Source organism: Accipiter gentilis, chromosome 24 (assembly GCF_929443795.1).
Source record: "Accipiter gentilis chromosome 24, bAccGen1.1, whole genome shotgun sequence".
Classification (NCBI taxonomy): domain Eukaryota; kingdom Metazoa; phylum Chordata; class Aves; order Accipitriformes; family Accipitridae; genus Astur; species Astur gentilis.
Window position 1 is genome coordinate 13206004 of NC_064903.1, and position 22976 is coordinate 13228979.

General features: G+C 56.5%; 4 protein-coding genes across 6 annotated transcripts; 2 read left to right on the plus strand and 2 right to left on the minus strand.

Annotated features, from left to right (window-relative positions):
• Positions 1–397: 397 nt before the first annotated feature.
• RPL36A (ribosomal protein L36a) lies at positions 398–3952 on the minus strand. The gene is made up of 5 exons (XM_049828129.1): positions 3037–3952; positions 2628–2733; positions 2333–2400; positions 552–674; positions 398–467 (listed from the first exon to the last, which is right to left on the minus strand). Exons 1-5 carry the CDS (start codon positions 3889–3891, stop codon positions 447–449), a joined length of 1173 nt encoding a protein of 390 aa, XP_049684086.1. The 5' UTR covers positions 3892–3952; the 3' UTR covers positions 398–446.
• BTK (Bruton tyrosine kinase) lies at positions 3620–15573 on the plus strand. Of its 2 annotated transcripts, XM_049828123.1 has the most exons (20): positions 3620–3725; positions 5063–5130; positions 7098–7280; positions 7454–7552; positions 7819–7884; positions 8460–8541; positions 10099–10227; positions 10324–10391; positions 10903–11084; positions 11409–11471; positions 11735–11789; positions 12092–12174; positions 12284–12411; positions 12562–12636; positions 13007–13178; positions 13452–13668; positions 14320–14384; positions 14878–14996; positions 15126–15283; positions 15419–15573. In XM_049828123.1, the coding sequence occupies exons 3-20, from the start codon at positions 7140–7142 to the stop codon at positions 15488–15490; spliced, it is 1974 nt and encodes a 657-aa protein (XP_049684080.1). In that variant the 5' UTR covers positions 3620–3725; positions 5063–5130; positions 7098–7139; the 3' UTR covers positions 15491–15573. The 2 variants fall into 2 exon arrangements, with proteins under 2 accessions (XP_049684080.1, XP_049684079.1); XM_049828122.1 differs by lacking the exons at positions 3620–3725; positions 5063–5130 and adding an exon at positions 6918–7011.
• On the minus strand, positions 4029–22884 carry LOC126050348 (magnesium transporter NIPA2-like). 2 transcript variants are annotated; one of them, XM_049828133.1, is made up of 6 exons: positions 22732–22884; positions 22046–22102; positions 21256–21346; positions 20956–21116; positions 14060–14197; positions 4029–4458 (listed from the first exon to the last, which is right to left on the minus strand). In XM_049828133.1, the coding sequence occupies exons 1-6, from the start codon at positions 22868–22870 to the stop codon at positions 4031–4033; spliced, it is 1014 nt and encodes a 337-aa protein (XP_049684090.1). In that variant the 5' UTR covers positions 22871–22884; the 3' UTR covers positions 4029–4030. The 2 variants fall into 2 exon arrangements, with proteins under 2 accessions (XP_049684090.1, XP_049684089.1); XM_049828132.1 differs by lacking the exons at positions 4029–4458; positions 14060–14197 and adding an exon at positions 18318–19659.
• TIMM8A (translocase of inner mitochondrial membrane 8A) lies at positions 15935–17397 on the plus strand. The gene is made up of 2 exons (XM_049828134.1): positions 15935–16151; positions 16549–17397. The coding sequence occupies exons 1-2, from the start codon at positions 16029–16031 to the stop codon at positions 16708–16710; spliced, it is 285 nt and encodes a 94-aa protein (XP_049684091.1). The 5' UTR covers positions 15935–16028; the 3' UTR covers positions 16711–17397.
• Positions 22885–22976: the final 92 nt, after the last annotated feature.

The following is a 22976-nucleotide window of genomic DNA, read 5'->3' on the forward strand; positions in this document are numbered from 1 at the left end:
TCAAATTCACCATAGCATTTCTGAAACAGAACCAGTCTAATGGAGTCATGAACTATTTTAAATGAAACAAGCTCCAGAAGTTTAGAGGAGGCCCTTTTGAAGACAGCCTTCCACCATGGAAGCTCATAAATAAGCCTGGAGAAAAGTAGCAACACAACACTCAGGCAGAGAAGCCACTGGTGCAAAAATCCATCAGAGCCTCAGGCTCTACATATTCTAAACCACCTCTTGGTAACACAGTAAGGAGATCCCAGCCATTGGCAGGGTTTTTTCAAAAGCCTTCAGACTACGAACTGTTTACTTACTAAGCAGCTTTGCAAGCAACACCTTCCTCCTGGGTTGATGTACTTGCAAGTCCCATCCCACCAACAAAAGAGACACAAAAACAAGCAACAGATCGCTTCCAAATACTTTAATATGGACCATAACAACAAGTAGGATGGAGCTTAGAACTGGATCACCTGGCCCTGTAAGAAGGAAGAGACAGAGCGAGTTTATTCACCACTGAACGTTGCCACCCTTTCTTAGCCACTCATGGTACACAAACCTACCTTTCTCTTCTTGTCTCCTCCCAGTTCAAAGTGCTTGCACCTCTTAATCGCCAGCATCCTCTTGGACCTGCAGTTGGGCTCCACACACTCCAGCCTCAGCACAATCTTCTTCGTGGTCTTAGCCTGGGAGGAGAGGAACAGAGTGTATCAATGAACAAAATATCCACAAGTGGACAAATTGTCACTCAGGAAAAGCTTGTTATCTGCACTCCTGAAGATTCAGCAGCTTGTTCTCAGTGTAAAGAAAAGAGTATCAACAGAGTTAGGCTCTCTCCATTAAAAACAGAAGGGCACCTTAAGGACCAGTACACAAGTACAGTGGATCTGTACCTTGACAATAAAGGATGCTGGCAAAAGCATTCAGTGGGGCAGGGCTGGTCCCCTGCAGAGATCAGCCAAGCTGGAAGAAAGTCTGTGCCAGTGAACGTATGAAGGAAGAGGCACTTGTTCAGTGTGGGAGAACAGACTGACAGGGCTCAGAAGTTCAGCCGAAAGCCAGGCAGAAGAAACACCTGAAAGCAGCACAAGTGACAAACTTTCCCTGGAAGGAGCAGCAACAATGCAGACCTGCAGCTGAGAAGTTAGATGAAACTCAGAAGACTACAGAGGGAAGAATCCAAAGCTGCGAGGCTACTGTAGCAGCTGTACAGAGTTGTAACCACCGGTTACAGCTTCGTCCAATCATTCATATAACGCTGATTGGGAAGAAACAGAAGAGGGGATGGAAGTGTACAGGTGGAGTGCCAATCTGTGAGAGTAGTATAGTGGCTTCGGGTACCCTGCTTGCAGAAGCATTTTCTGCAAGGTCTTCCCAGTTCCTGGCTGAAAGTCAACTTGAGAAACTGCTGCCTCATTTTTTAATTCTTGCTGGAAGGCTTCCTGAACATCTCCAGCAGAACACCAGGGCTTTCCAGCAACAAACCAAGCAGCTCTATAAGTGTAACTAAACAGTTCACACAAAACTATAACGAATCAGCCCATCGGGTTTTGCTTCGCTGCTGTAAATACCACAGATTTTGCTCCCTCCCACTCGACTCTTTGGCAGGAGGTACAGAGCAAAAAAATGCTGCAAGTTTGCAGTCCTAGGTACCCGCACTGAAGAGGAAGGTTTCTGCAACGCATCTAACAGAATGCACTGCTGTCCTTCCACTACCCTCAGGAAAGGCCTAATGCAGCAGCTCTCATTTCCTGGCTCGATGATATGGATTTCTCTGGAAACAGTGGACTGCAAGGAAATTATGTCATGTTCTGTGGTATCCCCAGGAGTTGCACACGCTTCACTTTGATCATACCCTTGTCAGTGAAGGCAGCCTCACTACACAGAGAGCCTCACAAACCCAGCAAAAAGTTTCAGTGATAAACTACTGCCACTTCAAGAACATAAGGAAAGCAAGCCGCAGGCTCCCTTTCCCTTCACCATACTCTTCACCTTTGGCAAGCAGTGAGGAATACACTACTCTTATCATTAAAAGTATCACTTCCACTAAGACGCTGCTCCCCTACAGCATCAAGCTCCCTGCAGAAACTGCTCTGCAAACACATGCTACGTCACTTCTCAAAAAAAAAGGAGCATCTACATGAGACCAGAGCAGCAGGGAAGATGAGCAGATGTGGATGGGGAACTGACACTCCCCAGACAGCACTACCAACACAAGACCTGCTGTTACACAGCTTGAGCACAGGACCACCACAAGGCTGCAGGAGGCTGAAATGTCCCTCTTCAGCTGGGCATGTGGGTTGCCAAAAGAGTTCCAGGTCCTCCTTCCAGGAGCAGCACTCACCTTCTTACGGAAGATGGGCTTTGTCTGACCCCCATAGCCACTTTGCTTCCTATCGTAGCGTCTTTTTCCTATGGGAGGAAATGGCTCTGTTTAGGCAACAGCTCAAGACATGCTACAAGCACAAATGGCACTCTTACCAAACTCTAGCAGACTTCAGCCTGCAGCTGCACAACCGATCAGAAGCAATCCCCCCTTCTCCCACAGCCATCACCCTGGTGCAGAGCATGACCACCCGGGCACCACGCAACTTCCCCCGGGCCATGCCCCAGAGCCCCCGGAGGGCACCCATCCCTACCCTGGGCGTAGAGGGAGTCCTTCCCCTTCTTGTACTGGGTGACTTTGTGCGGCTGATGCTTGCCGCATTTCTTGCAGTAGGTCCGACGGGTTTTCGGGACGTTCACCTGGAGTAGCAGGGAAAAGTCAGCACGGCCAGGAGCCGCGCAGGGAACTGAAGACACGCGACGGCGCGCTCCGGGACCTCCCTCGCCCGGGCGCTGCCAAGCGCAGCCCGGCCGCCCTTCCTCTCCCCCAGGGGAGGCCCTGCCCCACCATACCGGGCCTAGGGCCTCCCCACGCCGCCCTGACCCTGCCTAGCCACCGGCCGAACACCCACCACAACGGCCAGCGCCTCGGGCGGGCGGAACAAGCCACTGCCGGGGCGGATGGCAGCAGATGGAACCAAACCCGCTGCCGCCAGCACTCACCATCTTGTCGACCGCCCCCCGAAGAGAAGGAGCGCCCCGGAAGCGGAAGCAGCTGGGAGCGGGGGACCATAGAGAGCGGGACGGTGCAGGGAGGGCCAGCGGCCCCGTCGGGCGGTGGGCGTGCAGCGCCCCCTCTCCGTGGGAGGAGAGCGGTGCGGCGGCCCCGGGCGGGGGGCGCGGGGGGCTGCGGAGGAGTGGGGGTGCGGGGGATACGCGGCGGGGGAGTGCCAGGGGTTGACTGGGGTAGGGGGTCTGTGGGACGAGCAGGGAGTGGGACGCGGGGAGCAGGGGCAGGCAGCCAGCGGGAACGTGGCGCTGCCCCCTGCCCGCCTCACGGCCCGGACGCCGGCCCCAGCCCCGGCCCTGCGCTCCGGTCCCCGCGTCCCGGCCCCGCGTCCAGGCCTTCCGTCCCCCTCCGTGCAGGGCAGGCCCTGGCTGCGGCCGGAGCCCCGGCGGCCCCACAGAGGTGGCCTGGCTGCCTCCAGGAGGAAACACAGCTGCTGCTTTTGAGTCAGAAACCAAAAAAAGGGGAACCGAAAGGGTGGGGTTGGCCGGCCCCGTCCTTCCGTGCCTCCCTGCCTCCCCGCCACCACAGCCACCCCGACCTGCCGGCCCGGGCCGCTCAGGCGGGCACGGAGCAGCGGGCACGGCAGGACCCCGGCTGTACGGAGCGGCGGCGGGAGGGCTCGGTGAGTGCGCTGGGCCGCAGAGGGCCCACGGGAGCCCCGTCCCGGCACTGCGTGGTGTGGGGAGAGGCACTGCAGGGAGCACGAGGGTGGCCGTGCCCTGGGCGCCAGCATGGCCCATCAATGTCGCACGGTTGGGGGCATGGCAGCGGGAGGCCGGAGCCTCCATGCGGTGCCTGCCTGTGGCCTCACGCCTCTGGTCACCTCTTCAGCAGTGCCGGGGGCCGTGGTGCCTGACGGGGGCTGGAGATCCATCCCTGGTGCAGGCCGCACGCTGCCAAGCAGCGGGTGAGCCGAGCTGGGAAGCCTCAGCCTTGTCCTGCAGCCTGGCCAGCTCTGAGCAGGTGGCATCTGACTGGGGGTGGGACAGCTGCCATGGGGCCACAGTGCTGGGGGCCATGGGGTGCAGCAGAGCAGGGCGGTGGGGTGGTGCATGGGTGCCAGGGGCTGCAGGGGTGCACTGGGGCAGGGGGGCAGGGTGTTGTATGGGCACTAGGGACGCCAGGGCTGCAGCAGAGCACAGGAACAGGGTGGTTTGTGGGTGCTGGGGACCCCAGGGGTGCTCCAGTGCAGGGGGTTGGGGTGCTGACAGTGCCCTTGACCACTCCTTGCTCGTGCTTTTTGCAGTGGGTGCTGCTGGGGTGCAGCTCTGGGTTTGTTCCCAAGTCTCTCCCATGCAGCAGATTCCCTTCTCTGTCCTTCTTGGTCTTCATTTTTGTCACCCTCCAGGCTGCACCTGAAACACAGGGACTGTGGAGTTTCTTATTCCCAGACATGCCGTCACCCTTCCCACTTGCCCTGAGCATGCCAGCCCCCTGCCAGTCCCCCATCAACCAGTGGTGGCACCCAGGCTCAGCTCCTTAGCAGGACACAGGCAGGGGTCAGGGAGCCTGCCTGGAGGGGGGTGGCCCCAGGGCTGCAGTGGGGCACAGCATCTGGTGGCATGGGGCTAGCGGTGTGTGCTGGGCCAGGCCCGGTGGTGGTGTCAGAGCACGCTTGGCCGAGGTGTGACAGCAGCAGGAAGTCACATTAGCTGGGGGGGACCACACACAGGACATGCTTCCACCCACCCACTCGCCACCTCTGCTGTTACAGCGTGGCAGTGATGGCTGGCTGCGGGGGTGAGTCCTGTGAGGCACCTACCACCCCAAAGGACAGGCAGGGACAGAAAGGGGCCGGTGGCAGTGCTGGGGAGAGGGAGGCTGTGCCATGCTGGGGACAAGGAGGCAAGTGCTGATGACAGGGAGGCTGTGCTGGGGACAGGGCTGCTGCGCCATACTGGGGCAGAGCAGCCCTCTGAGATACTCATCGTCCTTTCCTCTCTGGTGGCGCTGTTCCAGAGGACACAGCGAGGACGTGTCCCATCTGCCCAGCACTGCTGGCGGTGACGCAGCTTCTGCGACTCAAGGTAAAGCTTCTGGGGACCCAGCGCTGCAGTTGGGATGGGCTGGAGCTGGTGGCTCCTCTGCTCAGCCCCCGTGTCTATGCCAGGGGGAGCAATGGGAGCCCTCCTGCTCTTGGGACACGGGACGAGCAGCCACATTTTATAGTTAGGGAAACTGAGGCTACAGGGACATGCTGGGGTCGCTCTGGGCTCTCCCACCACCCCGCCAGCAGTCTGGGGTCAGTGGGCACCACAGCTACCTGCCCTGTGCCCAGCAGGGACCCCAGTTCCCTCCTCCCCAGGCCTGGATCAGGCAGCGGAGGCTGCTGTTTTTTCTAAAAGACTCTGATGGCTCAGCTTTTAAGCTTTTTTTTTTTTTTTTAAACCACCCAAACAAGCCAGAAAGGCTTGAGCCATGAGGGCCACAAGGGGACAGAAGGGGGGACCCGGGGAGGGGGGAACCCTGCTTGTCCCCAGCCTCTCTGTATAGCCACTGCAGTGGGACAGGGTCAGGATTGCAGCAGCAGGATCTGTGCTGGGAGAGTCTGGGCATTGCCAGTGGATGGGAGGACGCTCCTGCTCCGGGGCTGGGACATGCCCTGGAGAGAGGCACAGTGGGTGGGACCAGCTCCTGGCATCTTTGGTCCCCAGCTGGCCACTGTCAGGAGTGAGCCAATGCTGCCTCTTATGTGGGGGGAGTGAATGGACTGCCCAGCTGGGTAGTGGGGGGCTCAACCTCTGACTCTGGCCCATCTCTGAGCCTCTCCCAGAGGAGACAGGCTGCGGGCAGCAGGGAGGGGAACACCTTCTCCCAGGTTGCTTTCCAAAGCTGTGTTTGTAGAAGAAAAAAGGGAATAAGGTGGAGGTGAAAGGGTAGCAGAGCGTGTAGGTTTTCAGGGCAGGAGACATGGAGGAGGGCTCCAGGGGATGACAGTTCAGCAGTGGCTCCACGTAGCTCATCAGCTGCCTGTTAGGTCCAGCCTAGAGTCAGGTGTTGGTTACAGCCTTCAGAGGAGGAGAAGACCACAGCTCCAGCTGCGTGGTTCTGTGGGGTGCTGGAACTGTCTGGGTGTCTCAGTGCCTGGGTGCAGCATGGAGGGGCACAGGGCGAGATGGATGGGCTGCTCCAAGAGTTGGGCCAGGGCAGATTTCCAACCCCCTGAAGGCAGGGCAGCAGTGGGATGCAGGGCTCTCATCTGAGCCCTTTCCTGCCCAGACCATCCCAGGAGAGGCTCAGGAGGAGAGCTTCACTGAGGAGGGCTGGGGGAGGATTTAGCTCCTCTGGTTGCTGGCTGGAGGCAGCCCTTTGAGACTGGCCTCTGGTGAGCACTGCTCACAGGGGAGGGAAGGGGGTTGAGCATTATCCCTGCACTCCTGCAGGCTCCATGGACGCAGAGGGCAAGGATGATTTTAGCGCTACTGCTCTCGGCAGCATGGCACTGCGGCTATTGGGGGCCAGGACCCAACCACAATGTTTTAGGGACTGGCCTTCTGCGGCTGTCCCTTGCACACTGCCAAGTCAGCATGTCTCTGGCACAGAGGCCTGTGGTGTGGCAGGAGGAAACAGCCCACACAAACACACACCCACGATGTTGGAGGGGAGGAGGGAGCCTGCTGGGTGTTGCTGCTCAGGCTATGCGCTCCTCCCCGGGGCTACGCTTCTCACAGCCTCTCTGGCTCCCTCCCTCTCCAGCTGTCTGTGTCCGCCTGTAGACCCAGGCGCCCCCTCCAGCATCCAGCAGGAGCCAAAGTGGTGGCTGGGTGGTGGCTTGGTCTGCAGCCTGCCATCGGAGAGGGGACGTGAGAGGGAGAGGTCACATCGCAAATACCCGACACTGACCGGCTGCAGACCTCTGCAGCTGATTCCCCTCGTGGGGGTCCCAGCACCCCTTGGCTGCCCCTCAGGTGTGGGGAGAGTGCACCTGAGCAAGGTCCAGCAGTGCCAGGTTTTTGGCTGAGCAAGCACTGTGTCAGTGTTGTTGTGCCCACAGCAACCTGGTGAGCACGGCACGGAGGAGGCTGGTGGGGCTGACATGGCCAATGTCATCCTGGAGAGCATCTTCTTGAAGCGCTCACAGCAGAAGAAGAAGACATCTCCCCTCAACTTCAAGAAGCGCCTGTTCCTGTTGACGGAGAGCAAGCTGTCCTACTACGAGTATGACTTTGAGCGGGGGGTGAGTCAGCGGCCCCAGGGCCCCAGGGGCTGTGCCGTGGCAGTGCCCAAGGGTCACCAGTTGTCCTTCACCAGCACCCAGCCCCCGGGGTGGTTGGATGGGGATGGTGGTTGGCTTGAGTCTCCCCGGGTCTGCCCCTTAGCGATCATTCGAACCAACCCCATCTCTTGCAGCGCCGGGGCAGTAAGAAGGGCTCAGTGGACATTGAGAAGATCACCTGTGTGGAGACAGTGGTGCCTGAAAACAACCCTCCCCCCGAGCGGCAGGTCCCGGTGAGAAGGGTCCTGGGGTCCCCACTTGTGTCCCCCTGTCCCCTTGATGGGGAAGGAGGGAGAGTTACCCTGCCCTGAGGTGGTGGGAGAGGGGGACAGCCCTGCTTGGCATGGGGGGCTCTGCATGCACAGCCCATACCATACCAGGGGTCCGGCTTGATGCAGGGCTGGGGGAGCAGGGGGATGCTAAAGGCTGTGGGTCCCAAGGGAGATGCCAGCAGCCGAGCAGCAGGATGCCAGCATCCGCCTCTGCCTCTCTCTTCCAGAGGAAAGGAGACGATTACAACATGGAGCAGATCTCAATCATTGAAAGGTTCCCCTACCCCTTCCAGGTGAGTCCTCACTGCACCCCTTTTGCCAGTCCGCTGTGCCTGGCTGCAGGGTGCTGGGGGGACGACTCCAGAGGAACCTGGGGCCAAACACGACATCACTGCCCCAGTGCCAGCTGTCACTCAGCCATTTTGGGAGGCCCTGCTGCTGTCCACAGTGTGGGGGGCAGGCAGGTGAGCCTCTGCAAGCCCCGAGGCATTGGGCAGCTCTATTTAAGGGGGCTGCTTAGATGGAAACCTGCTCTGAGCTCTGTGCTGCCCCTTTCAGTCCCCTGGCTGATGCTGGAGGTATGCTGTCTGTTGGCTGCCTGCTCAGCCCCCAGCCCAGCTGCCTGCCCAAGCTGGCACCCAGTTTGGCCCCCGCCACACCGAAAGTCAGAGAAGGAAGTGGAAAGCCTCGGGGGAGGGGGGCTTATTTATAACCTCTCTGTCATGGTCCCACGAGCACCATGCAGGGCTAGCACACACCAGCACGGCTTGTGCTCTGCACCGGCTGCTCAGGGTGGCCACAAGCCTTGGCTGTCCCTGTCCTCCCTGGAAGACCCCCAGCTGGGGCACTGAGGCATGTGGTCCTGCAGGTGGTATATGACGAAGGGCCCCTCTACGTCTTCTCCCCGACAGAGGAGTTGCGCAAACGCTGGATCCATCAGCTGAAGAGTGGTGAGTTTGGGGGCTCTGCGGTCCCTCAGAAAGCAAACACAAACAATTGGCTGTGCGTGCGGCACAACCTAGAGCACCGGGTTTCCGGGGGCTTGCTATCTTGTGGTTACATTATCCTATGTCTACGGATGAGCAAGCGCTGATCAGAAACTTCTCCCGTGATGAGCGTACTCATAAGGCCATACCCCCACATGCATGCTCCCTAACATCCCTGAGCTGACACCAGCCACTCCTGCCCAGGGGAGGTGGACACACACCTCTGTCACCCCCTGACTTCTGCAGCGCTGCAGCCACCTTGGCTGAGGCTTCTTGCCCTCTCACAAGCCTGCTCCAAATTAGCTCAAGCAGGCTCAGAAGTTATTGAGGGCAAGAGGAAATAGCAGACATGGCCACGCAGCTGCTGTACTGCCATGCAAGGTGCTTTAGGAAACATGACAAAAAGCCTGCTGGAAGTCAGGGAACGTCTCTCCCAACCCATCCTGAGCTTCATTCAGTGCTGCTGAGCTAACATTCAGTTGCGTGGGTGCTACCTCCTGGAGCTGAGAGCATGTTGCAGCAGCAGTGCGCAGAGGGACTTGGGTGCTTGCTGTCAGCCAAAATCCGCTGGAGCTGCCCATATGTGTCTCTTGGTGCATATGTATCTTTCTGTGGCTTTGTGCTGGTGGGGCGAGATTAGCTGCTCAAATTGACACAGGGAAGTTTGACCGAGTGGGGCGGAAGCAGAGTAGGCTGATAACGGGGAAGTCGGTTATTTCATGAGAGCCCTGCTGCTCTGCGCCGGCAGGCAGCCAGCCCTCTCACCACTTCCCTGCTATGGGATGGGGGGTGCTGTGGCAGCTGAAGCCACTGTAAAATCCACAGGGAAGAGGGGAGAGAAAATACTGGCCTTTTGCTACTGGGATGCCCTCATCCTGCTCCACCAGAGAAGGGGCTCTCTGCACCCTGCAGAGCTGCTGTGGTGCGGTGGTGTTTAGGCACATCCAGTTGTCCCTCTAGGTTGGGGAGAAGTATGAGGAAGCCGGTCAGCACCTGCGTGGCAAGTGAGCGGTTTCCCAGCAAGGGAAGTCTAAGCAGGCAGGGGATGATGGCAGTGCCCTGCTTTCCCTATGGAAAAGCCAGGCACAGCACAGGCCTCCCTCCCCACTTCTGAAAAAAAGGGTTCAAAAGAGCTGTGAACCATGGGCCTCAGCAGCCTGGGGGATGCTGGACGTTTTCGGGGGCTGGAGGGCTGGTCACAGCAGCACCTAGCCCTCCAAGCATGCTTGTATCCCTTTGCAGAGCTGCCAAAGAGCTTTGATCAGATCTGAGAGGAAAGGCCGGGCCCTCCCCAAGCTAGGGTTTTCGTGGCACAGGGTTTGCAATAGCCACAGCACCAAAACACAAACGATCTGAGGGAAGCCTGAGTAGCAGGGCCACATGTGACTGTGTATCAGTAGCACAGCAGAGGGTGAAATGATTTAATGGGGCTGATCATATGCATTCAGGGAGCAGAGAGCTCTCTGCAGCGGGCTGGGGACACAGCCCCGTGTCACACACATTTCCCCTCCTCTGCCACAGTGATCCGGTACAACAGCGACCTGGTACAGAAGTATCACCCCTGCTTTTGGATCGATGGCCAGTACCTGTGCTGCTCCCAGACAGCCAAGAACGCCATGGGCTGCCAGATCCTGGAGAGCAGGAATGGCAGTAAGACACTGGGGGCACCCTTCCCCAGCCCCTGGGGACCACCGCAGCATGACGCTGTTGATCTTTTCTCACCTTAGTCCCTTTTCTGATCTGAAGGTTTAAAAGTTGGGCGGTCACATCGCAAGACAAAGAAGCCTCTTCCCCCTACTCCTGAGGAGGACCAGGTAGGGGCCAGCATCAGCTCCAAGGTGTTTAAGGAAAGGTCTACCTGGGAAAAGCCAATATGTTGAGTGACTAAAGGGCACTGCTGAGAGATGTACAGGCCAGGGCTCTGCTCTGGAAAGGGCTGTCAAGATGGTGCCCTAAGGGAGGAGGAGCTTGAACCAGGGGATGGAGCTCAAAGGCCTGCAGGAAAGTCAAATGATCTTACCCCTGAGGTAACCCAGGGACGATAGAGAAGCCCTGATATAGGGTGGAGGAGTCATGGGTTAAGCCAAAAGGTAGAGAGAAAACACTTATCTTTTGTGAGGATGGGTCTCCAAGGAGGAAATGTTGCAATAAAAAGCGCTGGGGAGTGATTGGTCTCCTGGTGTAGATGCATGTGGGAGCTGAGATGAATGCTGCGCTGACCTGGCCTGAGCCCACTGCCCTACCAGGCCTGGGGAGGGTCTTGCCTGGGAAACGGTGTGTCTGCCAGCCTCACTGTGTCCCACGCTCTCCCTTGCTCTGGGGAAGATGGTGATGAAGCCCCTGCCACCTGAGCCAGCCCCCAGCACAGCAGGCGAGATGAAGAAGGTGGTGGCCCTCTACAACTACCTTCCGATGAACGCGCAGGACCTGCAACTGCAGAAAGGCGAGGAGTACTTCATCCTGGAGGAAAGCCACCTGCCCTGGTGGAAAGCCTGTGACAAGAATGGGTAAGAGCTCCTGCTGCCCATGCCACTCGACCCACAATGATGCCTTCTCCTGATGCCAAGGCACTGGTGGGCAAACACACCTCTTCAGCATTGCAGGGGTTAGGACAGGCTGCCTGCCTGCCTGCAGGCTCCTGCATGGGATGGCACATGAGGAGGGTGAGGGAGACTGAAGCAGGCTGTGGTATCAGCGCTCCCCAAGCATGAACCCAAATGGGTTTGTGCCAAGGTTTCTGAGCCCATTTCTACTCAGCCTTCTTGGGACAGGAACCTGCTTCCCCCTTGGCCTCCTCCATCAGTGTGTGACCAGCCCCTTTTCTCCTGCAGGAGGGAAGGATACATACCCAGCAACTATGTCACTGAAACCAGCAGTTCCCTGGAGATCTTTGAGTAAGTAAGAGAAGATGTAGGGACATGGCAAGTTGTGCGTGGTCGGAGACTTTTTACATTCAGCTCTGTTAATCTATGCAGCCTGCGAGCCCAGCCTGGCTGGGTCGCTCTCCCTCTTGCACACGCTTTGAGAGCCTCTGGCCCTGTGACAGCCATCTCTGCCCTGCTCCCTGCACTGCCTATCCTGGCTGGGCCAAGGTCAGACCAGGCTGGGGACAGTGGTGGCTGCAGTGATCTCCCTGATGGCTGTGTCCCTGTTCCAGGTGGTACTCAAAGAATATCACTCGGAGCCAAGCAGAGCAACTGCTGAAACAGGAGGTAAGTGTTGACTCCTGAGGCTGTGTTCTTTCTACATACCAGCCCTCCATGGGCTGCTGTCACGTTGTTTCCAGCATGGGACCAACCATGGCTTGCGCTGGCAGGCGAGTGTCATGCCAACAGTCCCAGGAACCATCTCTACCCTCCTGGCAGGCACTTCAGTAGGTGGTCCGCCAGGCAGGGACTGGAAGTAGGACTCCAGACTTACCGCACCCTCTCCAGCCATGCTGTGATCTTCACTCACTTTATGTCTTGCCTGTTATAGTCATGCAACCATCCTGTCCGACCCCTTTTTGTTTTAGGGCAAGGAAGGGGGCTTCATTGTCCGAGACTCCACCAGCAAAACGGGGAAATACACTGTCTCCGTCTACGCCAAGTCCTCTGTGTAAGTGGATCTCGGAACAGCTTGTTCCTACCTCAGAGGGCCCCTCCAGGCACCCCTCACCCTCTGCCTGTCCTCCGCATGCCGCTGACCCCACATAATGTCTCTCCAGAGACCCCCAAGGCACGATCCGCCATTATGTTGTATGCTGCACGCCCCAGAATCAGTATTACCTGGCAGAAAAGCACCTGTTCAACACCATCCCGGAGCTCATCACATACCATCAGCACAACTCTGCCGGTCAGTGTTTGGGAGACAGGGTGAGGCCAGCAGTGTTTTTACTGACACGACAGTATCCTCACCTTCCTGCACTGAAGGCAGGATGCTTGTGTTCCCTGTGGGAATGTGGCGGGTAAGCGTGGTGCAGCAATCTACCTTTTTGTGTTTCAGGGCTCATATCCAGACTGAAGTACCCTGTGTCTCAACATCAGAAAAGTGCTCCTTCCACAGCTGGCCTCGGCTATGGTAAGCTGGCCTGGCCTATCTCACAGTTCCCTGGTTGCAGGAGCCATTTCTACTGGCAGTAACTTTCTGGGGCTGGGACCCTGGCTGTCCCATGGCAGCAGGGCTCACAGCCTTCCCAGGAATCACTTCCCAACAATCACTGGCCCTCTAGTGACAGTACTGACCAAGAGAAACCACAAGCTACTTTGCTCCTCATCCCTTGGGGGAACAAGTCTCAGATTTCATGGATTTTTTGGGATGGTTTTTTAGGCAGCACATGCTCTTGAGCTCTTCTTGGGCTTGCCAGATCAGATGACTGGGAGAATCCTGCAGGGAGGTCACCTGCACTCACATTACGCTTGCACTCTTTGTCCTGCACTCTTTGTCCTAGGGTCATGGGAGATTGACCCAAAGGATCTGACCTTCCTGAAAGAACTGGGGACTGGGCAGTTTGGCGTGGTGAAGTACGGGAAATGGAGAGGCCAGTACGACGTTGCTATCAAGATGATCAGGGAGGGTTCCATGTCAGAGGATGAGTTTATCGATGAAGCCAAAGTTATGATGTAAGTGGTGAACAGCCTGCAGGTCAGTGCTGCATATGCCTCGCCAGAATGGCTGCATTCCTGGGTGGTGTGGAGGGGCAGTCTCAGGCACCCTCACACTCTGCAGAATGCATTTGGGAACCTACTGCCTTTGTGCTGATTCCCTGGTGAACTTTTCCACCGTCAGCTGGGCCAGAAGCACCTTCCCTTCCCAAACTCTCTTTATTCACAGATGCTTTTTTTGCTGCTTGGCCTTCAAGATGCTTAGAATTGCCCTTCTTGTCCCCAACACAGGAACCTGTCTCATGAGAAGCTGGTGCAGCTCTATGGGGTCTGCACCAAGCAGCGTCCCATCTTCATCATCACAGAGTACATGGCCAACGGCTGCCTCCTGAACTTCCTGAGGGAAACTCGGCAGCGGTTCCAGCCTGCTGAGCTGCTGGAGATGTGCAAGGATGTTTGTGAAGCTATGGAGTACCTGGAATCCAAGCAGTTCCTGCACCGAGACCTGGTAGGGCTGTGGCTGAAGGACACATCTCCAGCTCAGAGACAGCCACAGCATGTCCTAGACAGGGTCCAGCTAATTCATCAGCATGAGGAGAGGCAGCTCAGTAGCCTTCTCTGCAGAACATCACTTTAAGCTTCCCTGCCCACCTCAGCATGGGTGGGATGCTCTGAAGTCACTGCTCTGCAGTAAGTTAGCAGAGATTGCAGAAAGGGCAGGACTAGGTAGTTTTCCAGGGGATGGGAAATGCATTTGTGGCTAAGGCAGGGTTTGCGTTAGGCAGCATTGCTGACTCAGACATGAAAAGGGACCTCTCAACCCCCATGAAAAGCTGAGCCTGCAGTTTGTCAGGCCTTAGGCTGCCATTGCCAGCTTGCAGTCCTGCTAGGTGCCATACCTGATCTCCTGCTGGTGCTGCTGTGTTCACACAAAATCCCACCAGGGAAGCTGCTCCTCTGTAGATAAACAGGATGCCTGGAGGCCTCTCTTGCTATCTTTGCTGAGGACTTTGTAGATTGCCCCAACCCAGGTGAACCTGCAGGACAAAGTGAGGCAAAGTGTTAAGTGGGTGGGGGTGAGATGAAGTTCCAGATGGTACAGGGGAATGGGAGAGGCAGGAGCAGGTAGGAGTGACTGCCTCCCTCTCTCCATTCACAGGCTGCTCGCAACTGTTTGGTGAACGACCAAGGAATTGTGAAAGTATCAGATTTTGGCCTTTCCAGGTCTGGTAGATAGTCTGTGTCACTGTCCTGTTCAATCCCCCATCTCCTCCTTCAGTCTCTTCTACACTTTAGTCTTTCTCCCCACCATCCTCCAGCTCTGCTTTTCCTCCATCTTCTCCTGTCTTTCTGCTTCATATATCTGACTTAACCTTCTGCCTCTCCACTTTCCACCATCCCTTTCTTATTTCCCCTGTCCCTTTTCCCCCTCTCTTTGCTCCTTCTTTCCCCCACCTCTAGTCTCCTGGCTGCAGCTTTCTCTCCACATCTGTCCAAACTGGCTGTGCTTCTGTGTCACCGTATCCCTTTCCCAATCTTGACTAACATACGCTTGTTTGCAAAGGGACATTTCTGCCTGTTGAAGCCCGTGTGGAGTGCAACCTCTGGTCACTCTGAGAGCTGTTGATTTCTTTTGGGCTTGGTTGGTTGCATGGAGGAATGGAGGAATGAAAGGTGAAATCCAAGACAGGCACCCTGATCCAGTTATCTGCTGCAGGTATGTTCTAGATGATGAGTATACAAGCTCCATGGGGTCAAAGTTTCCAGTGCGATGGTCTCCCCCTGAAGTCCTTCTGTACAGCAAGTTCAGCAGCAAGTCTGATGTCTGGGCTTTTGGTAAGAACATGGCATTAATGACTCGGGGATCAGGAAGAGAGGGTGCCCCAACAGCGAGCTCCTCTGCTGGTTAGCTTCAGGCACAGGCGCTCCCATGCCATGAACTGTACCTGCTGTTTCCTGTAACAGGCGTTCTGATGTGGGAAGTTTACTCTCTGGGAAAGATGCCTTACGAGAGGTTTAACAACAGCGAGACAACAGAGCACGTCATCCAAGGCCTGCGCCTCTACCGGCCACAGCAGGCCTCAGAGCGGGTCTATGCCATCATGTACAGCTGCTGGCATGAGGTGAGTTGCTCTTGCCCTTGGTGACCACCCCCAGCTGCCCTGGGGCACCTGACCTGGCTCTGCGGCTCCCCTGGGGTGCGGGGAGCAGTGGGGTGGCCGGCAGGCTCCAGCAGGGCCCCCCCTCTTGCATGGCAGAAGGCCGAGGAGCGCCCCACCTTCACGGCACTCCTGGGCAGCATCCGGGAGATCACGGACGAAGAGCCCTGACCCTAGGCTTGGGCTGGCCTGGCCCGCTGGCCCCTGCCTGGTGCCAGTGGCTGCTACTACTGGGCTGGTGCTGCCCCACCACCCGTCGGGACTGACCTGCGCACCGGACGATACCGCAGCACCGCTGTCACGGACACGGCACTGGCTGCACCCCCGGGGCAAGCAGGAGCCCGAGGGGCAGCCACGCCGCAGCCCCCGTCACTGGCAGCGTCCCTCACAGCCAAGGACAGAGGCGGGGACCCTGACGGCCGCGGCCCCGGTGCCGACCAGCTCCGCAGGCGGCGGCGGGCCGGGCCTGTGCACAATAAACGGTTCCCGACGCCGCCGCCTCCCTGGCTGTCGCCGCGCCCCGGCACCGCCGCGCTCCGCCCCGCCGGTAGGGGGCACGCGGCCAGCGGCCGCGCATGCGCAGTGCGCGCGGAAGGGGCGGGCGCTGGGCGGGCGGCGCGCATGCGCGGCGGCGGCGCGGCGCGGCACGTGAAGGTCGCGGCGCGGCGGTGCCGGTAATACCGGTGGTACCGGTAGTAGCGGTAGCGGGATGGACGCGCCGTCCGCCGCCGGCTTGGGCGGCGCCGACCCCCAGCTCCAGCGCTTCATCGAGGTGGAGACGCAGAAGCAGCGCTTCCAGCAGCTGGTGCACCAGATGACCGAGCTCTGCTGGGTACGGACGGCCCGCGAGTGGCGCCGCCGGCTCCGGTGACCGGAGCGGCGGGTCGCGGTGGTGGGACAGGCGGGCTGGAACGTCGCGCTGACCCTTGCCCCTGGGGGGAGGAGGGAGATGGGAACAAAATGGAGGCGCCGTGGGAGCAGTCGCAGCCCCGGTGAGCCCGGGGGACGCTCTCGCGGGGGGGGGGGGGGGGCGATCCGGGGGAACGGGCCGGGACGAGCCCTGGACGGGGCGGGGCGGGAGCTGTATGCACCCGAGAGGATGAGGTTCCCGTGGGGGGATGACACCGGTGTGCCCGAGGGTTGGAGAAGGCCAGGAGGCAGGTCCCCGGTGTGCCGGGGGTGTCGGGCCGCGGCGCCCCCGGGGCCAACGGGTCCCCCGCTGTGTGCAGGAGAAGTGCATGGACAAGCCGGGTCCGAAGCTGGACAGCCGGGCCGAGACGTGCTTCGTGAACTGCGTGGAGCGCTTCATCGATACCAGCCAGTTCATCCTGAACCGGCTGGAGCAGACGCAGAAGTCCAAGTCCGCCTTCTCGGAGAGCCTGTCCGACTGAGCAGGACCCGCGCCCCAGGGGACACCAGCCAGCCCCCCACGAGGCCAGGTCCTCTGCCATGCCAGTTCCTGGTCACTCTGACACCCAAGTGAGCCAGGATGAGCTCTGGGGTTTAGGATTTAATTAAATGCCAGTCTCGGGGAAGTTGCAGCCAGATGAGAGCCCACGACAGAGGCACAGTTGCTCCTCCTGGGGGTGATGTGCTGCCCCTGGCCCCACAGGCCAGCAGCCGTCTTTGTGCTGGGACTGGGACTTCGGGGCTGCCAATGCTGTGTGAGTGTTTGGAATGCACCCACTCAGCTGAATGGAGGGGTGTCGATGCTCACGTTGGGGTGCTCCCAGCGCTGACGCAAATCTCACTCAGCTCTAGGCGAGGTCAGCCTGCGACTGCTGCCTCAAACGGTGCTGCACAAAACGAACCCTCCTGAGTGGATGCGAACAAGCCCTGCAGGTGCCATTGCTGTGCAGTCCGCTACAGGTACCCTTAGCAAGAAGAGCTTGTTGGGCACGCTGTTCATCCCAGGCAGTCTCATTACTGGAAAATACTTTCAGGCTTCCACAGGTAAATCATTCACGTGGCCAAGTGACAAATTTTCAGATTGCAGCACAACTCTGTCAATACTGACTTGCTCCATTAACTGCTTTCCCCTGGTCAATGTAATAAATATTAACTGGGTCAATTTTTAACATGAGATTCTCCTTTGTTCAGACGGATGACCACTGAGAATTGAAAATCTGGCCTTCTCATCACTCCCCCTCCTTCCCAGTGATCCTGTTTATTGCAAAATTAGTAGGGAGGGGGCATCATTGTCTTCTGGCTAGAAGGTCTGCTTTGAAGTCTGATTTGTTGCTCAATTTGGTCCCATAAATCAAACTTGTTTCTGGGAGAGGCTGTGGCTTTTCCTCCTCTTCCCCAAAGGGTTAACAGCTCCTGCTGCCCTGTCAAGGCGTAGTTTCTTTAGAGAGACTAAATGCAGGAGATAAGTAACCAGCTACTTTATAACCTCATGCACCTTTACCTGTGGAGATCATGGAGGGGAGGCCTATGGCTGTGTATTCTGGACCTCTGCCCCCAGGACACAGGAGCTTCTAACTGGAAAAACAACAAACTACTGATCCGACCTCTGGAAAGGCAGCATAGCATTTCAGCAGTGTTTATGTACAGCATGGCTCTGGGAAGCCTGGAGTGACCCACTGACAGTGGCTTGGAGCTTTACACAGGAACCTGGTAAAGCAGTTCTGTACACATCCATTTGCTGTGGGTGGCTGGACAGGGCCTGTGAGTTCCTAACATGGGTGGCTTGTAGCCAGCAGCCTTTCTGGGAACAAATTGAGGGTGTATTAAACAGAGCTGTGCAGATGAGTGAGGACATAAGTGAGGACATAAGTCCTTACTATGTAAGTGAGGACACAGCTGTTACCTTTCAGAAACTTACCTCAATAGCTAAGGACTCAGGTCACTCCTGTTCCCAGTGTAAGTGATTCCCTCTCCTGTCCCTATCTTGAGTTTCTCTCGAGCATCTGCACGGTTCTTTCTACCCCTGTAATCCTGCATGCCTTTCAGTACTGGCCCAGCTCTCGGTACAAATGTATCACTGGCTACTCAGTAACTGAACAAATTGGTTTTTAATAGAATACAGTAAGCTGGTCGTTCATCAACCTGCACTGCAGATGTGTGAAGAGGCTGGTCCCTCTGTAAGAGCCACAGCAGCACGTGGCAGCACCACTGAAGTTTTCCAGTTTTGGCTGTATTCTGTTCTTGGATGTGAATCTGTAAATAAATTCTAGCAGAGTGAGCAAAACAAGTACTTGACAGAGGGATTTTTTAATTAATATTCTAGGTATGTCATCTTTAAAGCCAGACATCCATCTTCTCTCTGTGTAATCTTAGCACCATGTTAAATTATTTTGTGACTGTTAATCTTCTAAGTATATTTTCTTAAAATGCTGCGAGGCCTCCCCAAATGCATGGTCTTCGCATTCAGTAAGGGTTAGCACTGTGTTAGTGCTCCAGGCCTCTGCGCAGCTGAAGCCTGTGTCCTGACGAGGGCGGATCAATTCTTCAAGTAAAAGAACAGTGAAGAGGCACCAGATCCCAGGAACTGGGCAGTTCCCAGGGTTCCTGTCTGTAACCGTAGGAGGCTGCTGTCCCTGTTGGCCTCCTGGCAGTTGCAGGTCACCAATCTCATGCAGGTAGATGGTAACTGCCAACTCCTGCTAGTGCAGCAGTAGCTAGCAGCGGCTGAGGCAGTATGTTCAACCTTGCAGTGGAACTGCTCAGCAGTGGGAGCAGAAAGCTAGCAGTTCAGAGGCTTCCTCACACACTTTCACCTTCCTCCTCTTCCTCCTCTGGACTTTCAGAGCCCTTGTCCTCTGAGGGCAGAAGAGGCTGGTGCTGACATGACTGATGTCTGTCTGCACTCCTCCATGAGGTGTGCAGGTCTGCCCTGGCTTGCTGCAGGAAGAGGGGCAGGAGGTCGGGGGTGAAGGGCATGTCCCTGAAGGCGTGCAGGAGGAAGATGCCGGACACAATGGTGAGGAAGCCACTGATGGTGCCGATGATGTTGTCTAGCACCATGTGTTGCCACTCCTTGAAGAGGATGGCAGAGCACATCATGACTGCTGTGGTGAACAGCACATAGTAAACAGGTGTGACCACAGACGTGTTGAAGATGTCCAAGGCTTTGTTCAGATAGTTGATCTGGATGCTGATGCAAATCACCAGGCACACCAGGAGCACCCAGCCCAGTGGTTCTTTCAGGACTGGGTTCCCAGAAAACAGTTCTTTCAGGGCAATCCCCAAGCCTTTGACGCAGGACACGGAAAGCGAGCCAATGGCGGAGCAGACCAAAACATAAACCAGGACGTTGCTCTGTCCATAACGGGGTCCAGCCACAAAGATAAGCAGAAGGGAACTCACCAGGACACACACAGCAAATACAATGAATCCTTGGGGAAATAATTAAAGAGCTCTATCAGAGAACAGTAGCACTAGTGACAGATGTAACTGAACAGCAAGTAGTGATGGAAGACAGGCGGGTAACTGCCCCATCACTCTGTCTTTTTTAGCCTCCACCTGTAGGGACCAGGGTTGGGAAGCAGAGTTGGTCTCCAGCCTGAGCAAAGCTGCAGAGACAGCAGCTCTTTATGGTGCTGATCACAGCACTGCCCCACAATTCAGCCTGCCAGGGGATACAGCACCCGTGGTAGAATGGATGTGGCACAGCCAGGCTCTACGGCACTAGTGGAGGTGGGGGGCTTGTTGACCAGGAAGATGGGGGGCACAGCTCTGCAGGAGGCCCAGGAGGGAGGCAGGTGGCTCAGGAAGCCCTAGCTGAACTCTGCAGGCTGTGGTGGGATAAAGAGGAAAGCGCCGCATCACAGGAATGCAAGGCCCTACCAGAGCGCTCCCTGTAATGAGCAGCATCATCTACGCGTTACTTTGCTTTGCTCTTCTCCCTGCGCTTCCTTCCTCCATCTCCTGTGGCTTATTTTGCCACTCATGCTATTGCCTAAATCATATCCTTGCAACCTGATTCATCCTCTAAATATCAGGACTACCTGATTTTTGGCTGTAACTTGAATTGCTTGTTCATCTTTGCCTGAAGTTCCTCCTCTGTCTTCCCTCAGCCATATCACTGCCACCCTCATATACAGGAATTCCCCCTCCTATCCTGGCACTACTACAGGCCAACCCCTTCTGCTGCCAGCTGCAGCTAATTCCCATGCTCTTCACTTTTTGCATCTATACCTCATAGACAGTACAAAAAAAGCACACTTGGTAACTGTTAATGACCCAAGTTCCAATCCTTGCTTTGGCACAGACCCAGTGACGTAAGAGCATCGCCCAGACTCCCTCTCTGCAAAGTGGGTTTCCTGTCTGCCTCTTTCATCTGGGGTCAAGAGAACCTGACAGTCCTAAAAAGCTATTCTAAAGCTGACTTGTCGCCCTATCTTTTGAGCTACTTAATAAGGTGTAATTCCTCTGAGCATGTCCATTAAATAGTGTTTGACTGTCATCATTCTTTCATGCTTAGAAGCGTGGAGACCCCAGCCTTTTCCCACCACAGAAGGCAAGCCACAAGCTATCCTGGACACAGGGAAATGTTTCCTCCACTGGCATGCAGAACAAGAAGCAGCTTAATTACCCTTTAGTTCAGTCCTTCCCAATCTAGCCAAGTTGTATCCTACCTTCTGCTGTCATTTCCAAGCCTGAAGTTGACAGGACCCCTTTTACTTAAGTACCTGGATCTTTCAATTTCTCTGCCATTGACTCCAGGCTGGAAACCTCTTCTTCTTGCGGAGCATGGATCACCATCACCGTGGAGCCCAGGATACTCAGGATGCAGCCAATCTTCCCATGAACATTCAGCTGCTCATTCAGGAAGGTGGAGGACAGAACTGCACTGAAAGATAGTAAAAAAACCCCAAACCAATTAGGCCAAGAGATGGAGCAGCTGAGGGAAGAGACAGAGGAAAGCAGAGCAACTGCTTTCACCACTAAGGGGTGGTAGGTGAGGTAAGGGTGTTTCTGAGGCTGCTTACCTAACAAGGACACTTAGAGCGCCCAGTGGAGTTACCAGCGTTGCAGGGGCAAAGGCATAGGCAGCAAAATTTGCTGCTTCTCCAACTCCCACTGCAAGAGAAACTGTCAGGTGAGCATCAAAGAGTGCAGTCAGAAGAGAGCCTCAGTTTCCACCTAAGCACCCCATGTTCCTCTGAGGTATGTCGTGCAACCAGGGAAGAACAGCACCAGCAAGAACAAGCAGAAGCCCAATTTAGGTTCTTTTGGGAAGAGAAGGCTCGTGGTTACGCATGGTGATCCTTAGTCACACATGGCTATGCACCTGAGCAGTAACCACAGAAAAATATTTCCATAATGTCCTCAAAGCTGAAAGGAGTTTTGACCCATTTCGTATTTCTAAGTCATGTTCTTCTCCTGGAACAGCTTTTATAAGTTTTTAAAGGGTAAATCAAGTACAATTTGTTATTAATGTTAAAAAGTGTAAAACAGAGCTGCTGAAATCGCTGTAGCACTAAACCCACAGTGCTGGATGTGCCGTTATAACTACATCATCTGGGCAGCCCATTTCAGAAGCACTTAACCCAACACAGTCAGGCCAGCTCCTCAATTCCTGTTTAGTAGGGAAACCTGGAAATGCATGAGACTTTAGAATATTTTAGAGTTATAATTAGATCAACAACATCCTCAGACACTCAGATAAAAATCAAGCAGTCAAACAGCAATCATGATAATAAAACACAAAAGCAACTGGAAACAATGAGAACCATGCTCTTAAGTGCATCTTGCTACAGTTTCAGAGCAGGTACTTACTGCACAGCAGCCCTGCCCACCAAAGCCACTCTTGCAGGTACGCGTGACCTCCTTGCCCTAAGTCAGGAAGAAAGGGTAAGAAGAAACCTCAGGTGAAGCTACACAAAAGGCTCATTGTCCTGCCAGAACAGAGAAGCAAGTGGGAGCAGCCTGATCTCTTAAATGCAAGGCTGCCTTGGGTCTGCCTGCTTTGTCACATATTGGCCTGACCCAGACATGGGCAAGCACCGATTCTTTTACCCTAAAACCAAAGATTTTATCCCCTGGTTCTTCCGCATTTGAAAGACTGCAATTTCAAGAACGCATGAGCCGTTCTAGAAACGTGACTTTGTTGGCTATGGGCAACGGCTGGGAAAAGTCTGTCTACCTTTACGCCAAAAAGCCTCTTCCCTGTGGAAAAAGTCTACTTTTACACCAGAAAGCCCCACAAGCAAGGGGGGGGGGGGGGGGGGGGGGCGGCCGAAGCCCGGCGCCGGCCGGACTGCCCGGCTGGAGGCTTGGCGCGGCCTGCGGTGTCCGGGGAACGCGGCTGCGGGCGAGCAGCCGCAGTGACAGCCCGGGGCCGCCTGCCCAGCAGCCGGAGGCGGAGGTGACGGGCCGCTCGCAGGGGGGGGGCACCGCGGCGTTTTGCGCCCCCCAAAGCCCGTCAGCCCGAGCCCCCCACCCCGGGCCGGGGGCGGCGGTACCTGCCCTGGCGCGGCCGCGGCGGCACAGCCGGAGCAGCCCCTTCTTCTTGAGGATGAAGCTGCCGCCGATGAAGGCGCTGGAGGCCAGGGCCAGGCCCAGCCCCACGTAGAAGCCGGCCGGACCGCCCGCGCCCCCCATGGCAGCACCGCCGCCGGCCGCCGCTTCCGGTGCGCCGCCAGCACCCTTCCCCCAGCGCCGGGCGGAGGGGAGGGGAGAGGAACGGAGCGGAACGGAACGGAGCGGA

What these genes read in the sequence shown, in the direction of transcription:
- BTK (XM_049828123.1), top strand. Translation starts at nt 7,140, where the DNA reads ATGGCCAATGTCATCCTGGAGAGCATCTTCTTGAAGCGCTCACAGCAG. An exon ending in CCTGGAGAGCAGGAATGGCA is followed by an intron (nt 10,228 to 10,323) that starts GTAAGACACTGG and finishes TCTGATCTGAAG; the next exon opens with GTTTAAAAGTTGGGCGGTCA. An exon ending in CCATCAGCACAACTCTGCCG is followed by an intron (nt 12,412 to 12,561) that starts GTCAGTGTTTGG and finishes TTTGTGTTTCAG; the next exon opens with GGCTCATATCCAGACTGAAG.
- LOC126050348 (XM_049828132.1), bottom strand. Translation starts at nt 22,870, where the DNA reads ATGGGGGGCGCGGGCGGTCCGGCCGGCTTCTACGTGGGGCTGGGCCTG. An exon ending in CCGCGGCCGCGCCAGGGCAG is followed by an intron (nt 22,103 to 22,731) that starts GTACCGCCGCCC and finishes TTCCTGACTTAG; the next exon opens with GGCAAGGAGGTCACGCGTAC. An exon ending in GTGGGCAGGGCTGCTGTGCA is followed by an intron (nt 21,347 to 22,045) that starts GTAAGTACCTGC and finishes TTTCTCTTGCAG; the next exon opens with TGGGAGTTGGAGAAGCAGCA.
- RPL36A (XM_049828129.1), bottom strand. Translation starts at nt 3,891, where the DNA reads ATGGAGGCTCCGGCCTCCCGCTGCCATGCCCCCAACCGTGCGACATTG. An exon ending in GGGGGGCGGTCGACAAGATG is followed by an intron (nt 2,734 to 3,036) that starts GTGAGTGCTGGC and finishes CTGCTACTCCAG; the next exon opens with GTGAACGTCCCGAAAACCCG. An exon ending in GGACTCCCTCTACGCCCAGG is followed by an intron (nt 2,401 to 2,627) that starts GTAGGGATGGGT and finishes TTCCTCCCATAG; the next exon opens with GAAAAAGACGCTACGATAGG.
- TIMM8A (XM_049828134.1), top strand. Translation starts at nt 16,029, where the DNA reads ATGGACGCGCCGTCCGCCGCCGGCTTGGGCGGCGCCGACCCCCAGCTC. An exon ending in AGATGACCGAGCTCTGCTGG is followed by an intron (nt 16,152 to 16,548) that starts GTACGGACGGCC and finishes CGCTGTGTGCAG; the next exon opens with GAGAAGTGCATGGACAAGCC.